At 40.1% G+C, this 19,660-nt stretch overlaps 1 protein-coding gene and 1 long non-coding RNA gene across 3 annotated transcripts in view; one reads left to right on the forward strand and one right to left on the reverse strand.

Moving 5' to 3' along the window:
• The window catches only part of LOC140127925 (uncharacterized), a 282,936-nt gene that overhangs the window by 37,912 nt on the left and 225,364 nt on the right, over positions 1-19,660 (reverse strand). The window lies entirely within an intron of this gene.
• Positions 17,709-19,660, forward strand: part of LOC140127922 (adhesion G protein-coupled receptor E3-like) — a 72,676-nt gene continuing 70,724 nt past the window's right edge. The window contains exon 1 of the mRNA XM_072149140.1: positions 17,709-18,094. Coding sequence (XP_072005241.1) covers positions 18,052-18,094 — 43 coding nt within the window. The 5' untranslated portion in view covers positions 17,709-18,051. The remainder of the gene's footprint in view (positions 18,095-19,660) is intronic.

The following is a 19,660-nucleotide window of genomic DNA, read 5'->3' on the forward strand; positions in this document are numbered from 1 at the left end:
GGCCCCGCTTTTTTGGGCAGTAACTAAAGGAGGTGGGGGGCCGGCTTGCAGAGCCCGCCCCATGGTTTTAAAAGCATTGGGGGCACGTGGGGGGGTCCTCTTTCCTTCTGCCTGGACCAAGCGGCGAGAAGTCACCCACCCACCCTGCCCTCAGGATATATTTCTTTTCAGGTTTCCTCGGCATTCCGGTTTCTGGCTGTTTTCTCTGTCTTTTCAAATGTCACAGCATTGGTGGAGTTTCACATGCCCGTAGGCAAAAGGAAGGCCCCCACATGACGTCTGCCGTCCAGCAGCCGACTTTTCGGGCAAAGGTTTTTTCTACGAAGAATTGTTTTTTCTTGTTTTTCAACTTTTTGCACTTTAAATGTTTTGTTACTTATTAACTAAGGTTTTTTCCAAAAATAAATGCTGTGGCCTACCCACATACCCACAACAATTTAATGGTCCCTGTCGTTCAATAAAGATTTGTTTTGGAGGTTGGCAAATTCCTGGGTTGAGAGCATCGGTTTTTAACGGTACTGGTCTACAGGTCCCTACAGTCACTTATTTTAAACAGAGAAATCTGCAGCCCCTTAGACAAGGCAAACAGACTAGGGCAGTGGTAGCGAACCTATGGCATGGGTGCCAGAGGTGGCACTCAGAGCCCTCTCTATGGGCACCCAGGTCCTCAGTATAGAGTTTATAAGACAGGACCCATGGCATCCTTCTGCAGTCCCAGGACACACAGGACATTGTGCACTCAGTACTATATAAAAACAACACACCCCTGGCTGCCTCGGACTGCACGAGAAGTGAGAAGATGTGGACAGGACTGGATTATAATTTGAGCTCTTGCCATGGGCTCTGCATTCTTCCTCTACAGGGGACCCTGGCGGGAAGCTACAATAATAATCGGAATTTCTCCTCTTTCTACTGTATTGATGTCCTTAGGGAGCCAATAAGATTAAAAGCTTTGACAAAGCAGTAAGCAATAAGTTATTGATTAAATTGCCATGTTGGCCCTTTGAAATAAATAAGTGGGTTTCTGTTGTCATTTGGGCAATTGCCCTCTAAAAGGTTCACGATCACTGGACTAGGGGGTAACAGAAGTCTGTGGTGGGACCATGTTTTAAATGAAAATGGACTATACAGTAATATAATGTGCATTCTATTTTAAGTAAATCATTGGTACAAAGCATATTCCAGTTTCTCCACAACTTTGAAAATACTTACAAAAACTCAGTGGTGCCTCCCATTTTGATCAGGGACCGAGTGCCAAACAGTTTATGGTCAATGAAAATTGTCCGATTTTGATGCGAATTTGGCCCATTTTGGCCCATTTTCAGTCCTTTCTGACAATCTGTTTTTGTAGTCCTAGTGTCATCTGTGTTTTGCCCTATTTTGGCAACCAGTTTTTACAGCACTGAACTACTTTCTTTACAATACAACCTGTCATCAGGTTTTCACCATCAAATCTAATGACAGGTTCCCACAGAAGTCTTCTTACTTTTTCTCATTCAGTTATTATAAAAAACCATAGATCGTATCTTTATAAAATCAGTTATAAAAAAAAGTAGTTGGCACAATGAGTCACAAAGGATGTGTTTTCTGGTCTCCAATGTGTCCATCAGCTAACTTTTTCCCCCTTCCCTCAGGAATGAGGGAGGGGGAAATGAGGGAACTAAGGGAAACGTTGGCTGACAAGTCACACAACTGGATGAAGAGAAATTCCTTGAGGGAGAAGGGAATGAGGGAGACGTTGTAGAAGAGAAACACACCCCTTGAGTCTTGGGGAGTCTCCTGGCAAGGAGCCATCTGTCCATGTGGCTAGGTGTCTGCTAAATGTTTGGAGTGGATTGCTATACAGTCTAATGGACTTTAGATTCATGCACAATATCAGTTTTTGGTATGTGTCATTTTTTTATACAAATGGCTTCATAAAGAGAGATATTTTGCATCACATATAGTGCTTTTGTGGCACTATATTGTCTGCATGTGTGGTGGAGGTGTAGGGAGGAGCTCCCTATTCTATTTTCAATCCACTCCAGTGAAATTGAATCTGCTCTATTCATTTGTAAGGTGCCATCTGTATCATGTGTCAGTGTGACTGACTGACTGTCTCAAATGAATGAGACAGATTCTTAGTGTTTTTCTTGTTTCATGTGAACTGTCTACTCCTGGCAGTATAATGCACAGCATCAGCAAGTGACAAATCAGAGTTTAGACTGATGGTCATGAATTACGTTGCTGCTCAGCAAACCCTACGGCTACAGTTCTACGAAGCTCCAGCTATGAATGTTTGTAACAGTCCAGCTATGAATGTTGGTAATAGAACAGTTTCAATATGTTTCAATACTCAAAAGAATATAAAATTCCATGAATTTAATAAAAATTGGAATATATAACAGTTATTTATGTAATATACTGTATACTCTATCTACACAGGATTCTCCCAGAGCTCGGTCTCTATGCAAAGCTGTGATGTCTCTGCAGACTTTCTGGCTCTCTCCTTTAAAGTAATAGCCTTTACTGAGAAATCTCATAAAACCTTCCATTGGATTCCAGCGGCCTCATCAGCATACTGTTTTTTCACATTGCAGGGAAGTCGTCCCTTAGTATATTAGATATCCATTGACTGTTATGGTAACTGAATGCTAGATGATAGCAATTTTCCTCTGCAGATTTGAAAGCAATTTTGGTATAAATAGTATTACTTACTGTCATGTATACATCCAGACACTTGAAGAGTAGCTTTTTGTGGTCGGCAGGTGTGGACAGATGATCTAGACCTAATGCACTTTAAATTGGGCTTCAAAAATTCCTATAAAAACATGCCAAGTCTCAACACAGGGGTCCAAATGACACCAGAATGGTCGGGAAACTGTGTATAACTTGTTGCCTATGGGGTAATAATTTGATCATTCATTACCAAGAACTGCTGAACATAGTGGGCCCTAGGTGTCCCATCTGAGTTTTTATTTTTTGAACACTTTTCTTTAAGTTTCCAAATAATATATCCAAATTACAAGTAGCACATCACATCAGGCATGCATTTAAGCATGGCATAGATGCAGCAGCTTGTAAAGATTATGGTGGGCACTGATGTCTAACACAATGCGGTAATACTCCCCTCTCCTGACCGTTCAAAGTTTCAGTAGCTGGCCTGTTGGCTACTGTGGGGCAGGCATTGTGACTGTTGGCTACTGTAGGGCAGGGACTGTGACTGTTGGCTACTGTAGGGCAGGGACTGTGACTGTTGGCTAGTGTAAGGCAGAGACTGTTGGCTAGTGTGGTACAGGCACTGCGACTGCTTGCTACTGTGGGGCAGGCACTGAGACTGTTGGATACTCCGGGGGCACATATTCAACATACTGGTGCCTCAGGTTATTTGACAATAAGTTCAGCTTTGTGGTTGCTTTCCAAGGGCTGATTATTATGGTAATACTGTACAAATGTAACTACTAAACAGTTCACATAACTGTAAAGTAGTAGATACAATTATACAGTAAAAAAATGACATTTATACCTGATGTGATCAATATGGCCTCCAGTGAAAATTAATGTGACACCCCTGATAGCTCCTGAAAATAAGCAGGTGGAGAAAGACAGAATAGCTAAAGGCAGGAAAAGTAGAGAAAAGTAGACATAAATCTGTCAAGGTCAATGTAATGTCTCCTAAACAAGGCAGATTACTGAGTAACAGTTCGGCACAGGCTAAGAAATAAAATAGGAGGCATAACACAATTGCCAACTATTTATTTTTTAAATTAGAAGCATCTCCAGTGTCCCTCAATGTGGAGGGAATCAATAGAACAATATTAAAGAGGGCATCTCATCTGTATTTTTTCTACCAATTTAAATAAGATATTGACCCAATTTATTTTGGAGCTGCTGTTAATGATATATTCATAAATATGCCGTACTGACACCACCTGGACAAAGAAGCCTGGAGATAGATGATAGTATGGAAAGTGATCTATGTAGCACAAAGAATCAGTGCAATGTATATTGTAAGATCAAATAGTTTCCTCAAATATTAATTTAAAAATACATTTGTACAGGGCTGGATTATAGAGAGGGCTCTAGAGGCGCGAACCCTGGGGCCCCCTCCAGCATTGTCCAACTGTCAGCTCACAGTTTACCCCATCTATGAGAGAGGAAGAACTGTCAGGGAAGCATTGGCATGTGAGACTAGGACTAGTAGTCAATAATACTGCAACTGCGACTGTACCAGCTAGGCCAGCAGCTAGGGTAACATCACTGCCACTGTGCCAGCCAGGCCAGCATCTAGGCTAGCACCTCTGCCACTGTGCCAGTTAGGCCAGCAGCTAGGGTAACACCACTGTCACTGTCACTGTGCCAGCTAAGCCAGCAGCTAGAGTAACACCACTGCCACTGTGCCAGCCAGGCTAGCATCTAGGCTAGCACCTCTGCCACTGTGCCAGATAGGCCAGCTTCTATGGTAACACCACTGCCATTGTGCCAGCTAGGCCAGCAGCTAGGATAACATCACTGCCACTGTGCCAGCCAGGCCAGCATCTAGGCTTGCACCTCTGCCACTGTGCCAGTTAGGCCAGCAGCTAGGGTAACACCACTGTCACTGTGCCAGCTAGACGAGCATCTAGGCTAATACCACTGCCACTGTGCCAAGCAGGCCAGCAGCTAGGGTAACACCACTGGCCAGCAATTACCATTTTCGATAGTTGAAAAATACTAAAAATAAGGACCCTACTCGCAAGATCTTACAATCTATAACCCGCTTACTTTGGCTGTAATCGTCTCTCCTGACCTCCTAATCTACTCATCAGTAGGACATTTTTGCTGCACTCAGTCTCACTAGGGGCTCACTAAGGTGTAAGACTACATAGAAGTCTAAGGAGAATGTAGGGGGAGCAGCGAGTCACAGCAGCTAGGTCTTCTCATCAAAGGAGAGGATGGCAAACTATACTGATAGAAAAGCTGCTGAAGTAAAAATGACAAGGTCCATAATGCTCTGAAATATTGCTATCCCTCATGTTCACATACTGATTTCTCTAAGGTGTGTTGAGAGGTTGGGTATGCTATAACAAAATCTTCTTTCAACTACAAAATGAGACATTCCCCCTAAAGATATATAACCCCCTCCAAGTGATGACAACCCTCCCCCACAAACGCAATAGCCCTGGGACCTCATCTATTATGTATGGGTATTGGCTGGCTTAGCACAGCGGAGGATGCAGGGAAATCATTGATTGTTAATACTGAGATCCAATAATAAACAGATTTACCATTAACATGTGGTCAATGTGCCCTAAAATACCTCTATTTAGGCCTGTTTATGACGGGTTTAATTACTAACCTCGGTTAGTTGAGAGGATTGTAATGCATGCCACGTAAACGCTAAATTGAATTAATGCATCTAAATCTAATTATTTCTGTTCCTGCTTGTTGTGAATTGAAATGGATTTTTATGCCACAATCTTATTTACCTATTTTTTCTGCATTTAAGGGTGTAAAATGGACTATTATACACCATTACAACTAAAACAAAACAAAAAGCAATAAAAAGAGATCTGTGAACAAACAAGCGCCTATATCATGTCTGTGCGAATGGGGTGATAGGATATTGACATTGACTTTTCATGACGTAGCTTTCCTAGTGACAGTGGTTATGTGCTGCTCTGTGGAATCAATGCCATTCATTGGTATCTGTGACTTAGGAGAAGCCAGTCCTGACCAAGGCACAAGCAATCTATAGGCAATGGAGCCATGTGCAATGTTCAATCTATGACAACAATCAGGGCTGCCTGCTCTTCCCTTATTTTTGGGATCAGGTAGGGAGGAACTAGTTTTCAATATGTTGCGCCCACAAGTGGGACAATAAACATCAAAAAGTTATGGCATATGAAGTTAATATTCTATTGATATGTATTATGGAATTAAAGGGAGGCTGTTATCTGAGAAGTGATGAAATGTACAGTGTATTTCAATTCAGTCTTACAAGATATATGTAGCACTACCCTACTCTAGACAAAAGGTAAAGTGGTATCGAATTTGGCGCTGCTGGGGTCACAAAAGATCCAGTGCTTGAACTGAGATGCATATTAAAAGAATATCTGCAATACAAATGATATCAGTGGCCTCCTTCTTTCTAGAATCAACGTTTAAAATTATGCTAATGCACCTTAAGGGCCGTGGGGGGCATTACTAGAGCCTCTCTGTGTTTTAGCTTTACAGGCTGTTACACTCTACAGGATAACTTCCCCCCTTCTCCCTCAGCACATCCCTCTCCCTCTGTTTGCTGTAATCTCATACCGTGGGAGGGCCTGTAATAGCCTTTAAAGCTACAGCATGCAAGGGCTCTAGTAATTCCAGAGACCTTCAGGCTCATTAGCATAATTTTAAAAGTTAATTTTAGAAGTAAGGAGGCCATGGATAAGAAATATAAGAAGATTACCACAATCACAGTGCCTGGATCTATGAGTAATGTCCCTAGTTTATCATGATGGATTTTGATTGCAGATATTCTTTTAATATGGCTTTTGATGGTAGATTTCCTTTAATACCTTTCTGCACCATTACTATCAAGTTCTGGTGCTGTGTGGGGTGTATAGAGAAAGCTCACAGCTGCCACCCACCTGTTACTGCCACGGTTGGTGCTGGCACCGATTGCAATAGTTACCATGTTAAGTGGTCAAACCCGACCACAGCACCTAACATCACTGCAGATGGGCACCGTCCCCTTTGTTGGCATCAGAGGGCGGCGATCGGTTCACATGCTACAGTCTCATCTCCAATAACTAATGATCTCCGATAGCCTCGGAATGGCAGTCTATTGGAGATCATCAGTAAAATTGCTATATACTGCAAGAAAGTATATACAGGCAGTCCCCTACTTAAGGACACCCAACTTACAGACAACCCATAGTTACAGACGGACCCCTCTGACCTCTGGTGAAGCTTTCTGAATGCTTTACTATAGTCCCAGACTGCAATGATCAGCTGTAAGGTGTCTGTAATGAAGCTTTATTGATAATCCTTGGCCCCATTACAGCAAAAAATGTTTAAACTCCAATTGTCACTGGGGCCAAAAATTTACAATTAAAATATACAGTTTCGACTTACATACAAATTCAACTTAAGAACAAACCTCCAGACCCTATCTTGTACGTAACCCGGGGACTGCCTGTAGTAAGAACAATCAGACTCTGCAGGGTTAAAGTACCCTAGAGGGTCTGAAATAATAGTAAAAAAATTAAAAAATAACAAAAGTATTAAGAAAATAAAAAAAGTTAAAGTTTAAATCACCCCCTTTCCCTAGAACACATATAAAAATAAACAGTAAAAATCACAAACATGTTAGGTATTGCCGTCTCTCAAAATGCCTGATCTATCAAAATATACAGAAAATAGTTCGCAAATGTCCAAATCGACCCTTTTTCGCCATTTTTCCACCCATGCATATTTGAATAAATGTTATCAAACAGTCATTTAGGTCCCAAATTGACATAAATTAAAACGCCGGAACATACTGCAAAAAATGACACCTTGCTTAGGTCCATACACCAAAGTGTGAAAAAGTTATTAGCAAAATGGCAAATATTTTCTTTGTACAAAATAATAATAATTCCTTTACAGGCAGTCCCCGGGTTACATACAAGATAGGGTCCGGAGGTCTGTTCTTAAGTTGAATTTGTATGTAAGTTGAAACTGTATATTTTATAATTGTAGATCCAGATAAAAAATATTTTGGCCCCAGTGACAATTGGAGTTTAAACATTTTTTGCTGTAATGGGACCAAGGATTATCAATAAAGCTTCATTACAGACACCTTACAGCTGATTATTGCAGTCTGAGACTATAGCAAAGCATTCAGAAAGCTTCACCAGAGGTCAGAGGGGTCTGTCTGTAACTATGGGTTGTCTGTAAGTCAGGTGTCCTTAAGTAGGGGACCGGCTGTACTTATATAGCACACAGATTCCGCAGTGCTGCACAAATGTTTTAAAATCTACTAAAACAGGAAGTGTCATTTGGAGCGCAGAATAAAAGCTGTAAAAAACAGAGCCCAAAAGAAACTCCGCAAATTTTACTGCACTTGGATTTTTTTTCCAGCTTTCCAGTACATTGCAGAAAACATTCAAATGGCGCCACTAAAAAGTACAATTTGTCCCGCAGATAACAAGCCCTCACACACCTCTGTAAATGTGAAAATAAAGCAGTTATCGCTTTTGGACTGAGGGGAGGAAAAAAACAGAAATGCAAAAACACAAAAGAGTTTTGTAAGGGTCCATACAGTAACAGAACCAAGCTTACTAAATAAATTCAATAGCAGTAACAAGATTTCAGAGACACAGTAACAGAAACAAGTTTATTACATGACGTACTTTGTCTGATGGTTCCCCCTGCACCCCCTGTAGATTTATAGCGGTACATTTTCTAGTACCCCCATAATGTTTATTGTGTCGCCCCACAGGTTCTCATAGTTTCATCCTCTTAGCTCTCCTATGGTGTCCCAACCTGAGATCTCTTGTAGTGCCCTCCTCTCAGGACCCTTCTAGTGCCCCACCCTTAGGTCTGTTATAGTGTCCCCTTTTTTCTTTTGCTCAATAGGCCCAAGTAGAAAAAAATATATACTTTCCCCTACCTGGTCAGTGATAAAAAGTGTCACGGCTTCGAACCAGCCAGCCATCTGGAGCAGACGGAATGATGTAGTGAAGTCAATGCGCCGTCTAAGCTGGAAACCAAACACGTAAATGGAAGAATAGAGAATTTATTGCTCATACTATAAAAACCTTCTGAATGGTGCAACATGTAAAATCTTCCTCTAGTGCAAAATAGAAACCGCCAGATAGAAATAGAATAGAAACTGCAGATAGGACACTATGTACAATCTGCTCAGCTCCTCCTGCTCTACAACATGCAGCCTGCAGATAGGACATTGGGGCAGATTTATCAAGCTGCCTGAAAGTCAGAATATTTCTAGTTCCCCATGGCAACCAATCAAAGCTCCCCTTTAAACTATTCATGAGCATTGGTAAAAGTAAGCTGAGCTGTGATTGGCTGCCATGGGCAACTAGAAATATTCTGACTTTCAGACAGCTTGATAAATCTGCCCCATTATGTACAATCTGCTAAGCTCTTTCTGCTCTATAACATGCCACGTGCAGATAGGACACTATTTACAATCTACTCAGCTCCTCCCGCTCTATAACATTTTACCTACAGATAAAATGATGTACATTCTGCTCAGCTCCGCCTGCTCTATAACAAGTTGCTTACAGATAGGACACTATGTACAATCTGCTCAGCTCCTCCTACTCTATAACAAGCTGCTTACAGATAGGACACTATGTACAATCTATTCAGCTCCTCCTGCTCTATAACATGCTGCCTGTTGATAGGACACTATGTACAATCTGCTCAGCTCCCCCTGCTCTATAACATGCTGCCTGCAGATAAAACACTATGTACAATCTGCTCAGCTCCTCCTACTCTATAACAAGCTGCTTACAGATAGGACACTGTACAATCTTCTCAGCTCCCCCTGCTCTATAACATGCTGCTTACAGATAGGACACTATATACAATCTGCTCAGCTCCTCCTGCTCTATAACATGCTGCCTGCAGATAGGACACTGTGTACGATCTGCTCAGCTCATCCTGCTATAAGAGGCTTCCTACAGATTCCACTGCATTTTCATGGTGACAAGTTTGCTTTAAGCAAAAATACGTACATAATTTCTGAAGTAATGATATGTTTTCCTGTTTGTCTTATTTCTTATCTATTAAGCAGTACTTGCATAATTACTTAGTACTTCTTCTTTTGAGGTGCTCTGGGTCTGCTCTACAGAGAAAAAGCTTCTTTTTTCAAAATTAGAATTTCAGATGAAGAGTTACAGGAGAAGTGACAGCCAAATGATACTCTTCAATACAGGGCAGGAAAATAAAGGGTTTCCATATGCGTCTCATGTCACTGGTCAAAATTGTCATTCAAACTAGTCGCAACTTTGTCAAATCCCTCAAAAAACTGAACCTTTTTTTTTTTTATATTACAGAACTTCACCACTTAGAGGTATCTCTAATATAACACCTGAAGAGTGATCTAAGCTGCAGTCTTCCAAGAACCGATTAATGCAGATACTGGGTGCTGGATCCCCAGTGATTTCATAGTCATCACCTATCCTATGGAAATATCATCAAATATTCTAGTCCTGGAAAACTCATACAGCTGAGACCCCCAGCAATCACGAGAGTAGATCCCATCGACTTTGAGAAGGTCCAAACTTAGGATAAACCATTAAGAATCAAAATAGGGCAAATTCACTTCAGCATGTCCAATAGTTTCATTCACAGAGAACCTGTCAGCAGGTTTTACCCCGCTAAGCTACTAGCCCCCTCAGGTAGGGGAATTCTAGAATTCCCACTGTTTTGTGACTCGATGAGTCAAGTTTAGAGGTTGCAGGTAGAGTGTATATTCAGAAGCCCTTGTCTCTTATTCTATAGCACCAAGAAAAAAGCGTGTGGTTCTATGAGCTACAAGACTAAACTTATAGGCAGTTAAAAATAGGTGTGACTTTTATATGTACAGTAGTTCGTTTGTGTAATATATATATATATATATATATATATATATATATATATATATATATATATATATATGTTCTGTAACTCACAAAGCCATACCCCTGATGTGATCTGAAAATTAGATTAGTGGGATAAAACCTGCTGATAGTACAATAAGTACAATAAGCCAGCTTAAAGGGGTTTTCCCCCAAAACAACTTGCTGATCATGGGGGTCTCAGTGATGAGTTTTCAACATATCACGAGAAGGGGGAATCCGGTGTACTCCATTCAAACCCGTTGTTGCTCCTTGAGATGAACGGAGCATCCAGTCGTGCATGGCCGGACTGCCTCGTTGATCTACCCTGTTTCCCCGAAAACAAGACAGTGTCTTATATTAATTTTTGCTCCTAAAGAGGCACTAGGTCTTACTTTCAGGGGATGTCTTACTTTCCATGAACAAGAATTTAATTTTATCATTCAACAAAAAATCTACTTCTCTAACATCCTTATGACTCTCCAAACTCTGAATTTCCTGCTGTATTTCTTGTGACTCCATTTCTATTAGAATAATTGGCCACAATCTCTCATGTTTAGTAAAAGAACTTTCCATAAATGACCCTTCTTATCCTGGTGGCTGCTGGGATCACATTTGCAGCACAAGAGCCAGGGATTTACTTCCATGAATTCTTCCCCATGTCACAACCGTCTGCAGCATCTAAAAGATATGACATGGGGGGAGCTGCTGCACTGACTGCAGCTAGGTCTTATTTTCAGGGGAGGCCTTATATTTTTAGCCTGAACAAAATTGTACTAGGTCTTATTTTCGGGGGATGTCTTATTTTAGGGGAAACAGGGTATACATGGCTGAGTACGGTGCTCAGCAATCTCCATCAGCTTCATAGAGATGAACGTGGCAGCCCTGCCATGCGCGATCGGCTGCTCTACTCATCTCCGATCCAATGGGGGTACATCAGACCCCTTGTTCTCGTAATCTGTGGATAGGGCCTAACTTGCCTTTTGGGAAAATCCCTTTAAATGTTTGCTCCTTTAACCATTTAAGACACACGCACACTTGGCCCCGGGAAGTCAGGAGGAATAGCTGAATGAGCAGTTTACCATAAGATAATAAATGTGTATGGCAGCCTTCACACAAGTCTTGAATGTTAAGTTTATGGAGAGGTATTGAAGGAACTTGATCTGTTTGGTCACCTTCACCTTGCCTGACATTGCTTGGTCTTCATGCATGGCAGCTACGTGAAATCATTTCATGGGCTTGGTCATCACATCTGCAGACATAATCAAAGGTCTGGCAATTTATCCTAAAAGGCGTATGTCTTGGTTCCACCACACCACGTAATTACATCAAGATAAAAACAAAATTGAGAAAGACAGACTGCTTGATAGATATTCTGAAAGTAATTAGTTTTGATCAAATTCCTCATATACAAGAGCATATCTCTGCTTATTGAACAATAAAAGCCATTCTAATATAGAAATATCTAAGAATGATAGAGATTCTAAAAGTAATTAGTTTTGATCAAGTGCCTCATACACAAGAGCATACCCCTTATTACTGAACAATAAAATCCACTCGAATATACAATGAAGTGAAATTAAGCTCTATTTATTATTTTAATGTTCAATTACAATTTAGTATCATACAGTAGAACATTGCCAGCTAAAAACAGAAGGTATTTTTATGCTTCCACTGCAAATCCCACAGACAAGGAGGTTTTTATTCCTTTTTTTGGAGTAAGCGGTGAAACCACATAAATCTTTCTAGCCCAAGTTTGTCCACAGTATACATCAGGATCTTATCGTACAGATTGGGTTGTCCATTCTATGGGGGGGCTATACTGTAGGTGCCGATCCTGCATTCATTATGATGTTACATTTACATCACTACCATCACAGTGTCATTGCTTATTGATGATGTTTTCTAATGTTTTCACCATGTACATACTGACTAATTTTTTCATAAAGATTCTTTTGTCATTTTCTGTCCCATACTGTTTGTTATTGAGTCTGGGCATACTCCGGTATCTCGTTGTAGGAACGGGCAGGTCACCATTTCATTGTAGTCACCATCCCTATGTTAGTAAATGAAAACAGGATTGTTGATGCTCCTGGGTTTATAGGGTTATAACTTTTGGCTATAGATTAACTTAAAATACAAGAATACAAGAAGGGACAGAGTTGGCATTTTTGGGGCCCCAAGCAAAGTTATGTCCTGGGGTCTCTTTAAAGGAAATAAACCATCAAAACCAATAATTAAAAACTAGGGACACTTACTCATAGATGAAGACACGGTGACTGAGGTAATCTTCTCATATTTGTTATCCATGGCCTACTTCCTTCTAAAATACATTTGCAAAATTATGCTCATAAGCCTCATAAGAAGGGCTTTACCTGAGTCCCTCTCTGCTCTGTCTTATTAGACCCATGAGTAAGGTTGTCTAGTACACCAGAAACGGGTCAGCTTTTCACTTGATGTATTTGTTGTATTTACAAATGGATGAATAAAGACTGTTACACGGCCTCCACCACCCCCTTGTTCCATCAACACTTTTCTTCTCTGTGATGCTGCTTCCATGAGATTACAAGAAGAAGGGGGAAGTGCTGAGGAAACAGGGTAGGGGGTGAGAGCAGTATATGACCCTGTAAAGCAACAGAATGAAGGGGTTCACCTAGCTCATTAGCATAATTTTAAATGTTGATTTTAGAAGGAAGGAGGTGATGGATAATAAATATAAGATTGTCACAGTGCCTGGATTTATGAGTAAGTGTCCTTGGTGATGGATGCTAGATTGTAGATTTCCTTTATTACCGAACTTCACCCCTTGTTGTGAAACGTCAATGCCCAGCACTGCCCTCCTCCTTCTCTCAATCTAATTTCCTCTCCTCGTGCTAAACCAGAGGAGAGGAAACTGAACCAAGAGCAGGGTAGAGGCTCCAACAGTGCCCTCTCACACCAAAGGGTTGAGAGGGCCATTGATAAAGAGCTGAAAAGGCACTTATATTTTTAGGGGTTCTTCCTCTTCTTGGACTTTGTAATTTAGTTGCTTTGTCTACAATAAGTGATCGTTGATGTGACATTCAAGTTCTAGAAGCAATGCTTGGGATTGGTGAAAGCTCTCACATATTTGGGGAGATTTATCATCAGTCTCTTAGAGCAGAACTGCTCCAGTTGCGCAATCAGAGCTCAGCTTTCATTTTCTCACACTAAAGCTGAGCTCTCATTGGTTTCCATGGGCAACTAGAACAGTTTTACCTAGAAACTTATGATAAATCTCCCCCATGAAGTCTATGAGCTCCACCCAATAGACTCATCCAGAGGTAAGCACCTAATAAAATGCTGATAGCAATGCTTGATCTGAATCCTTCATACAAAAATGAGTGATAGTAAGATCTTACAAAATGGCAAATTCACTAGAGACTATTCAATTCACAGAAATGTCTCAGATCTGGGAAGTAGAGATAGACAAAGGAAACCTAATACTAATAATAATGATCTTTATATAGCAATAGTAAAATGTACTCAGTGGTTTACAATAAGGGAAGTAACTAATAAAACAACATCAGCTAAACTGACAAAAAAAACATAATTTACTGCATAATCATCAAAAGTTACCCAAACCAGGTAGAATTAATAAAAATCATTACCAGTAGAAACACAAGATTTCATAGTAATTTCATAGTTTATACGGTTGAAAAAAGACACTTGTCCATCAAGTTCAACCAAGGACGGGTAGGGATTGGATGAGGAAGGGATTTAGGGGAAACAATCCTATATAGCATAACAATCAATGTTATTTTGTAACCGGCTCCTGGCAAATATAGGGGTTCTTCATGTCGACTGCACGTCACGGACGGCTTCTGTTTTACTAAATTCGTAATAAATATGCACAGAGCTGAATCTGGTGGTAGTCCTGTGATCCAGGACCCTTTTATTGCCATGGGCACCATAAGGCTTTACAAAACCGTGTCACCCCTGCGCCAACACCCTATACATGTAGAGTATAGAATGGTGAAGTAAGTGGTACTAGTCATGGGCAGAGATATCTTTGACCCGGTGCAGGGTATGTGACATATCGCTTCTTGAAGAAATAAGGCATAAAATCTAAAAACGTTCCAAACTGTAGAAGCCTATAAGGTGCAAGGCATCACATGTCTCGCCATTGATGAATTCCTGCACAAAGTAAGAACATGTAATAGGAGAGGATGAGAGTTGTAGGTCATTGGTGAGCGTTGCAGTGGTAATGCCGCACCCATTAGCGTAGGGGTCTACCAAACGAAATCACCATGATAAGGTAGTTAGTGGGGCTCATGCAATTTGATCAAAAGTTGATGTTGAAATGATATTATATCAAAATTAGCATTTAAAGGAATTCTACCACATGGATGCAGGATTATAAACCAAGTGCATTTACACGCTGGCGTGTGACTCCTGAAACTGGATCCATTTTTCTTTTTGCTTCTTATTGCTTTGTTTTTGAGGAAAACAGGCTTTAAAATTATGCAGATGAGCCTCAGGGGCTCTTGTCTACGCTACAGGAGTCCCTTCCACTTCCATTTTCTGCTAATTATTCACAATTCCAATTTATGCCCGCCTCTTTCCTCCTCTCCCCAGCTGGAGAGCCAGTTATTTCAGCCGGCTCTCAGCAATCCTGGGCAAGTGTTGAGCTGTCGCCAGGATCCCCTGAGGCTCATTTGCATAATTTAAAAGATGTTTTTTTTCTCAAAAATTAAGCTATTACCATAGAAGTAAAAAGAAGAATGTATCACTTTTGTGAGCTTTAAATTATTTGTTTTTCCATTAATGTGGCCATGTGAGAGCTTATTTTTGTGGGATTAGATGCATTTTTCAGTTATACTTTGAGGTGGCTATGGCCTATTGCTAAAAATGTATTAACTTTTTATGGGGGAGGGGTTGTAGAAAAAACATCAATTATGTCATTGAATTTTCCCATTTTTTTTGGTGTTGACCATATACATTAAACAACATGTTAGATTTATTCTACGGGTCAGTACAATTGCAGAAATACGAAAGGGGAAAAAAATCTATAATTTTCGCATTGCATAACACTTCTAATTAATGGTTTATATAGCTGATTTAGCGGTTGTTTTTTATGGGACAATTTTTTTTACAATTTGCTCCCTGTCATCATTATTGCCCACCAATATCCAGTCAAGAATACATGAATGTTTTAGCTCCACAACTTGGTATTTTAATAAGAAGTTAATATCTAATAACTGATGAATTTGCCAGCTAACCCCTTCCCGACGCAGACCGTACTAGTACGGCGGGCGCCGGGTCCAGGTACATGGAGAGGGCTCGCGGGCCGAGCCCTCTCTATAGCCGTTAAGTTTTTAACGGCTGCATATTGCGGCTATTTCCCACTGCCAAAAAGATGACGGAGCTCCGGATCGTCGCTCCCTGTGACGTATATAAAAAAAACCTAAAAATTCTAATCAACCCTCTTTCCCTAGAACTGATATAAAAATTAATAAACAGTAAAAATCATAAACACATTACAGGCGGTCCCCTACTTAAGAACACTCGACTTACATACGACCCATAGTTACAAACGGACCTCTGGATATTGGTAATTTATTGTTCTTTAGTCGTAGGCTACAATGATCAGCTGTAACAGTTATCACAGGCGTCTGCAATGAAGCTTTAGTGTTATTCCTGATTCTTATGGCAACCCAACATTTTTAAAATCCAATTGTCACAGAGACCAAAAAAGTTCTGGCTGGGATTACAATTATAAAGTATACAGTTCCGACTTACATACAAACTCAACTTAAGAACAAACCTACAGACCCTATCTTGTATGTAACCCGGGGACTGCCTGTATTTATCTCCGCGTCCAAAAATATCCGATCTATCGAAATATAATAACGTTTTTTCACAGTGTTTAAACCCGTAATGGAAAATAGCGCCCAATGTCGGAAATGCCATTTTTTTGCCATTTTGAAAAATATAAAAATTTTTTATAAAAGGTGATCAAAAGGTCGCACAGTTCTAAAGATGATAGCACTGAAAACGCCATCAAAAGTTGCAAAAAAATGACACCACCCACAGCTACGTTCACCAAAGTATGAAAAAGTTATTGGCACCACAAGATGGCAAAATCAAAAAATATATATTTGTACAGGAGGTTTTAATTTTTGTAAATGTATGAAAACATTATAAAACCTTTACAAATTTGGTATCCCTGTAATCATACGGACCCAAAGAATAAAGTAGACATGTCATTTGGGCGCACGGTGAAAGCTGTAAAAATGGTTTTTACACCATTTTCAATGCATTTGGAATTTTTTTTCCTGCTTCCCAGGACACGGCATGGAATATTAAATATCACTATGAAGTGCAATTTGTCACGCAAAAAATAAGCCATCACACAGCTCTTTATGTGGAAAAAGGTGGATGGTGGAAGGTGGGCGGTGAACAATGGAAGTGAAAAAACTAAAAAGGGCCAGGTCGTTAAGGGGTTAATCTCCTTGTTAGAGAACGCCAAGTTTTGTGAAAGGTAATGAAACATTGATCAGTTATGTGCACCCAAAAAAGTTAGAGGGCATTTTATGTTCATCATGACATCTCCCACAAACCAAATATCCCTAACTTTTTGTGACTAGATATAGGCAGCAGCTGATTAAATTATTCTCTAGGGTGTCTATCTGAGGGCCACCACCTATGGCTTGGGGGTCGTAGCCACTTAAAGAAACAGGGCAAAACCCATGAAGGAGCAGTCAGCTAATTCCTCTCTGCAGCAGGATAGTGATCAGGCCTTCTACAGATACATAGCATAGGGAGAGTTTACTTTTGTAGATGGATTGATATTATTATATACCGTATGTATTGGTTTGTTATTAGTAATGATATATTCTTATATTTCTACTACTTTAGATTTGCATCACTTCCCACTGCCTCATTATGATTGAGAGAAGTTTACAGAGAAATGCCCATCACATATGGAAGTCCAAGGTGTGTGAACACCCCTAGGTCTATAATACTGAAAGCTTTGTTACTCTGATATTCAAATATATCTATGTAATTCACCATCGCTAGGTATGTAAATTGTAACTTGACCATTTCTACTTCTCTTACTTTAATCTCTCCAGTAGAGAGGGGAAACAAACCCACTTCCTCAAATATTTTCACATCCTGGCATGAGAAAAATGATAGCGTAAGGCAGAGGCACAGATATCGTGCCTAGTGCACACAAATCAAGCATACCGAATGGTGCGCGCAGGGACAGGACGTAACGCTCAAGACCAAAACCTAAAAGTGGAGAGCAAAGGACAAGAGGGAAGACTAGAAGGAGACAAAGAAACATTCAGGAGATATTACGCTGATAAAGTGTTATCAGAACAGCATAGTCATCATAGTTTACAAATGGAAATAGTCCACTGATAGACAGGGAGTAGTATTCTATGTGACCACGTGCCCTAGATACCGGTGAAACAAAGAAACAAGGTTTATATAATATATCCTGGATGAGAAAGAACTGGAAGGACTTAGAATGGATAGAAAGTTCTCCAGACATTTCCTGCTGCTGATATTCGGTAATACTCTATGTGTGTCCTTTCTTATTGTCTCGTCTTATACCTGTGTATGACTGCTACGGGCTTGGAGATTACAGACTGATGGTCTAAACTGGGCTGATCTCATGGCATTGGCACATAATGAATTTTACATGTCAACTAAATCCCATGCACATACTGCAGGGAAAACAGATTTTGGGGTTTATTCACACATCCGTTTTTTTTTTTTTTACTGTTTTATTTTAAAATATTCATATATCATAATACAGCAGTGGTATTAGTATTTTGTATCAAAGAATCGTAAGATACATGTCATACATAGTCATAACATAAGTTCGCAGTTAGATCACATAAAAGCTTCAAGTAACGATCAGTATTTGCTGATAATAAGAAGAATACCTATAGCAATATATATATCATCACCTGAGGAGAACTAGAACTCAGTCACCCACATTAGGTATCCTACCTAGTTGTAGCATAAAGTCACTGCTTGGTGTTAATATGCATGAGCAATAAAATAGAAAAACAACAGGAACAAAAGAAATAAACAGGTCATGACAATCAATACCCCTGCGCTGCTTACTGGGGGGGGAGGGTCCCATCCTACGATGACAGTCTGGGGGCTCCAGCAGGACCCCGCTACAACACACTGAACATGGTGTTATTTTATGGAGGTCCATCAAAAGTCTGATTTTGCGTTTTTTTAAATTAAAAAATGTAAAAAAAATCTCACCTAAAATTCTAGGTCTCATAACATCTGAGAGGATGCATAAAAACCGTGTCAACATAGAGCAGACAGTCAGTAAATGTTAGTGATCAAGTTATTTTGGTGTTTAATTTTCGAAAATCGAGAAATTTTCTACATTTTTGTCAAATACCTTATACGTTTTTTTCATAAATAAACACAAAACATATCACCTGAACTAATAATGACTGACAAGAAAGGATAAGAGGAAAGGGAAACAAGGCTTCACACAAAAGGAATATGAAAATGATCTTTATTAAACATAGAAATAATAAAATATGTCATAAAATAAAAACGTCTCAGGAAGAATGAATACATACACGCCAGTTAATAGGTCCTAAAATAAATATCCATAATATAAATGTAGTAAAATGTAATATGGCTGATAGCACACCAAAAGATATAGAGACATACAAACATATAAATAAGCGCCCAAATGGCGACAATGCATAAAGTGTGGATGGCACAAAGGATAGTGGAGCCCAAATGACACTCAGATAAAGAGGAAACAATAATGAAACATAAGAGCCAAAAAAGTAAACACAGTGGGGCTTATTTACTAAGGGTTGTGGATTGCACTTTCGTTGGTTTGTTTGCTGTTTTCGGGATTTGCACAGCTTTGACAGGTATTTAACAGGGGTTTGCTCTGGGATTGTGGCGCAGCTGCGCCAGCTTTCATGCATCAGAAATCAGGGGGGCCGAGCCGTCGGAAGATCCGACTGATTTGGATTGAGCACGGGATTTAACTTTCAAATTGTTTCACAAGCTCAGGCACTTACATGCACCAGGAAGAAGAATGTGAACTCTGTTGGACCTGAGCAGAGAAACAACACATGCAGGAT

This window comes from Engystomops pustulosus, chromosome 4 (assembly GCF_040894005.1).
Source record: "Engystomops pustulosus chromosome 4, aEngPut4.maternal, whole genome shotgun sequence".
In the NCBI taxonomy this organism is placed as follows: Eukaryota; Metazoa; Chordata; class Amphibia; order Anura; family Leptodactylidae; genus Engystomops; species Engystomops pustulosus.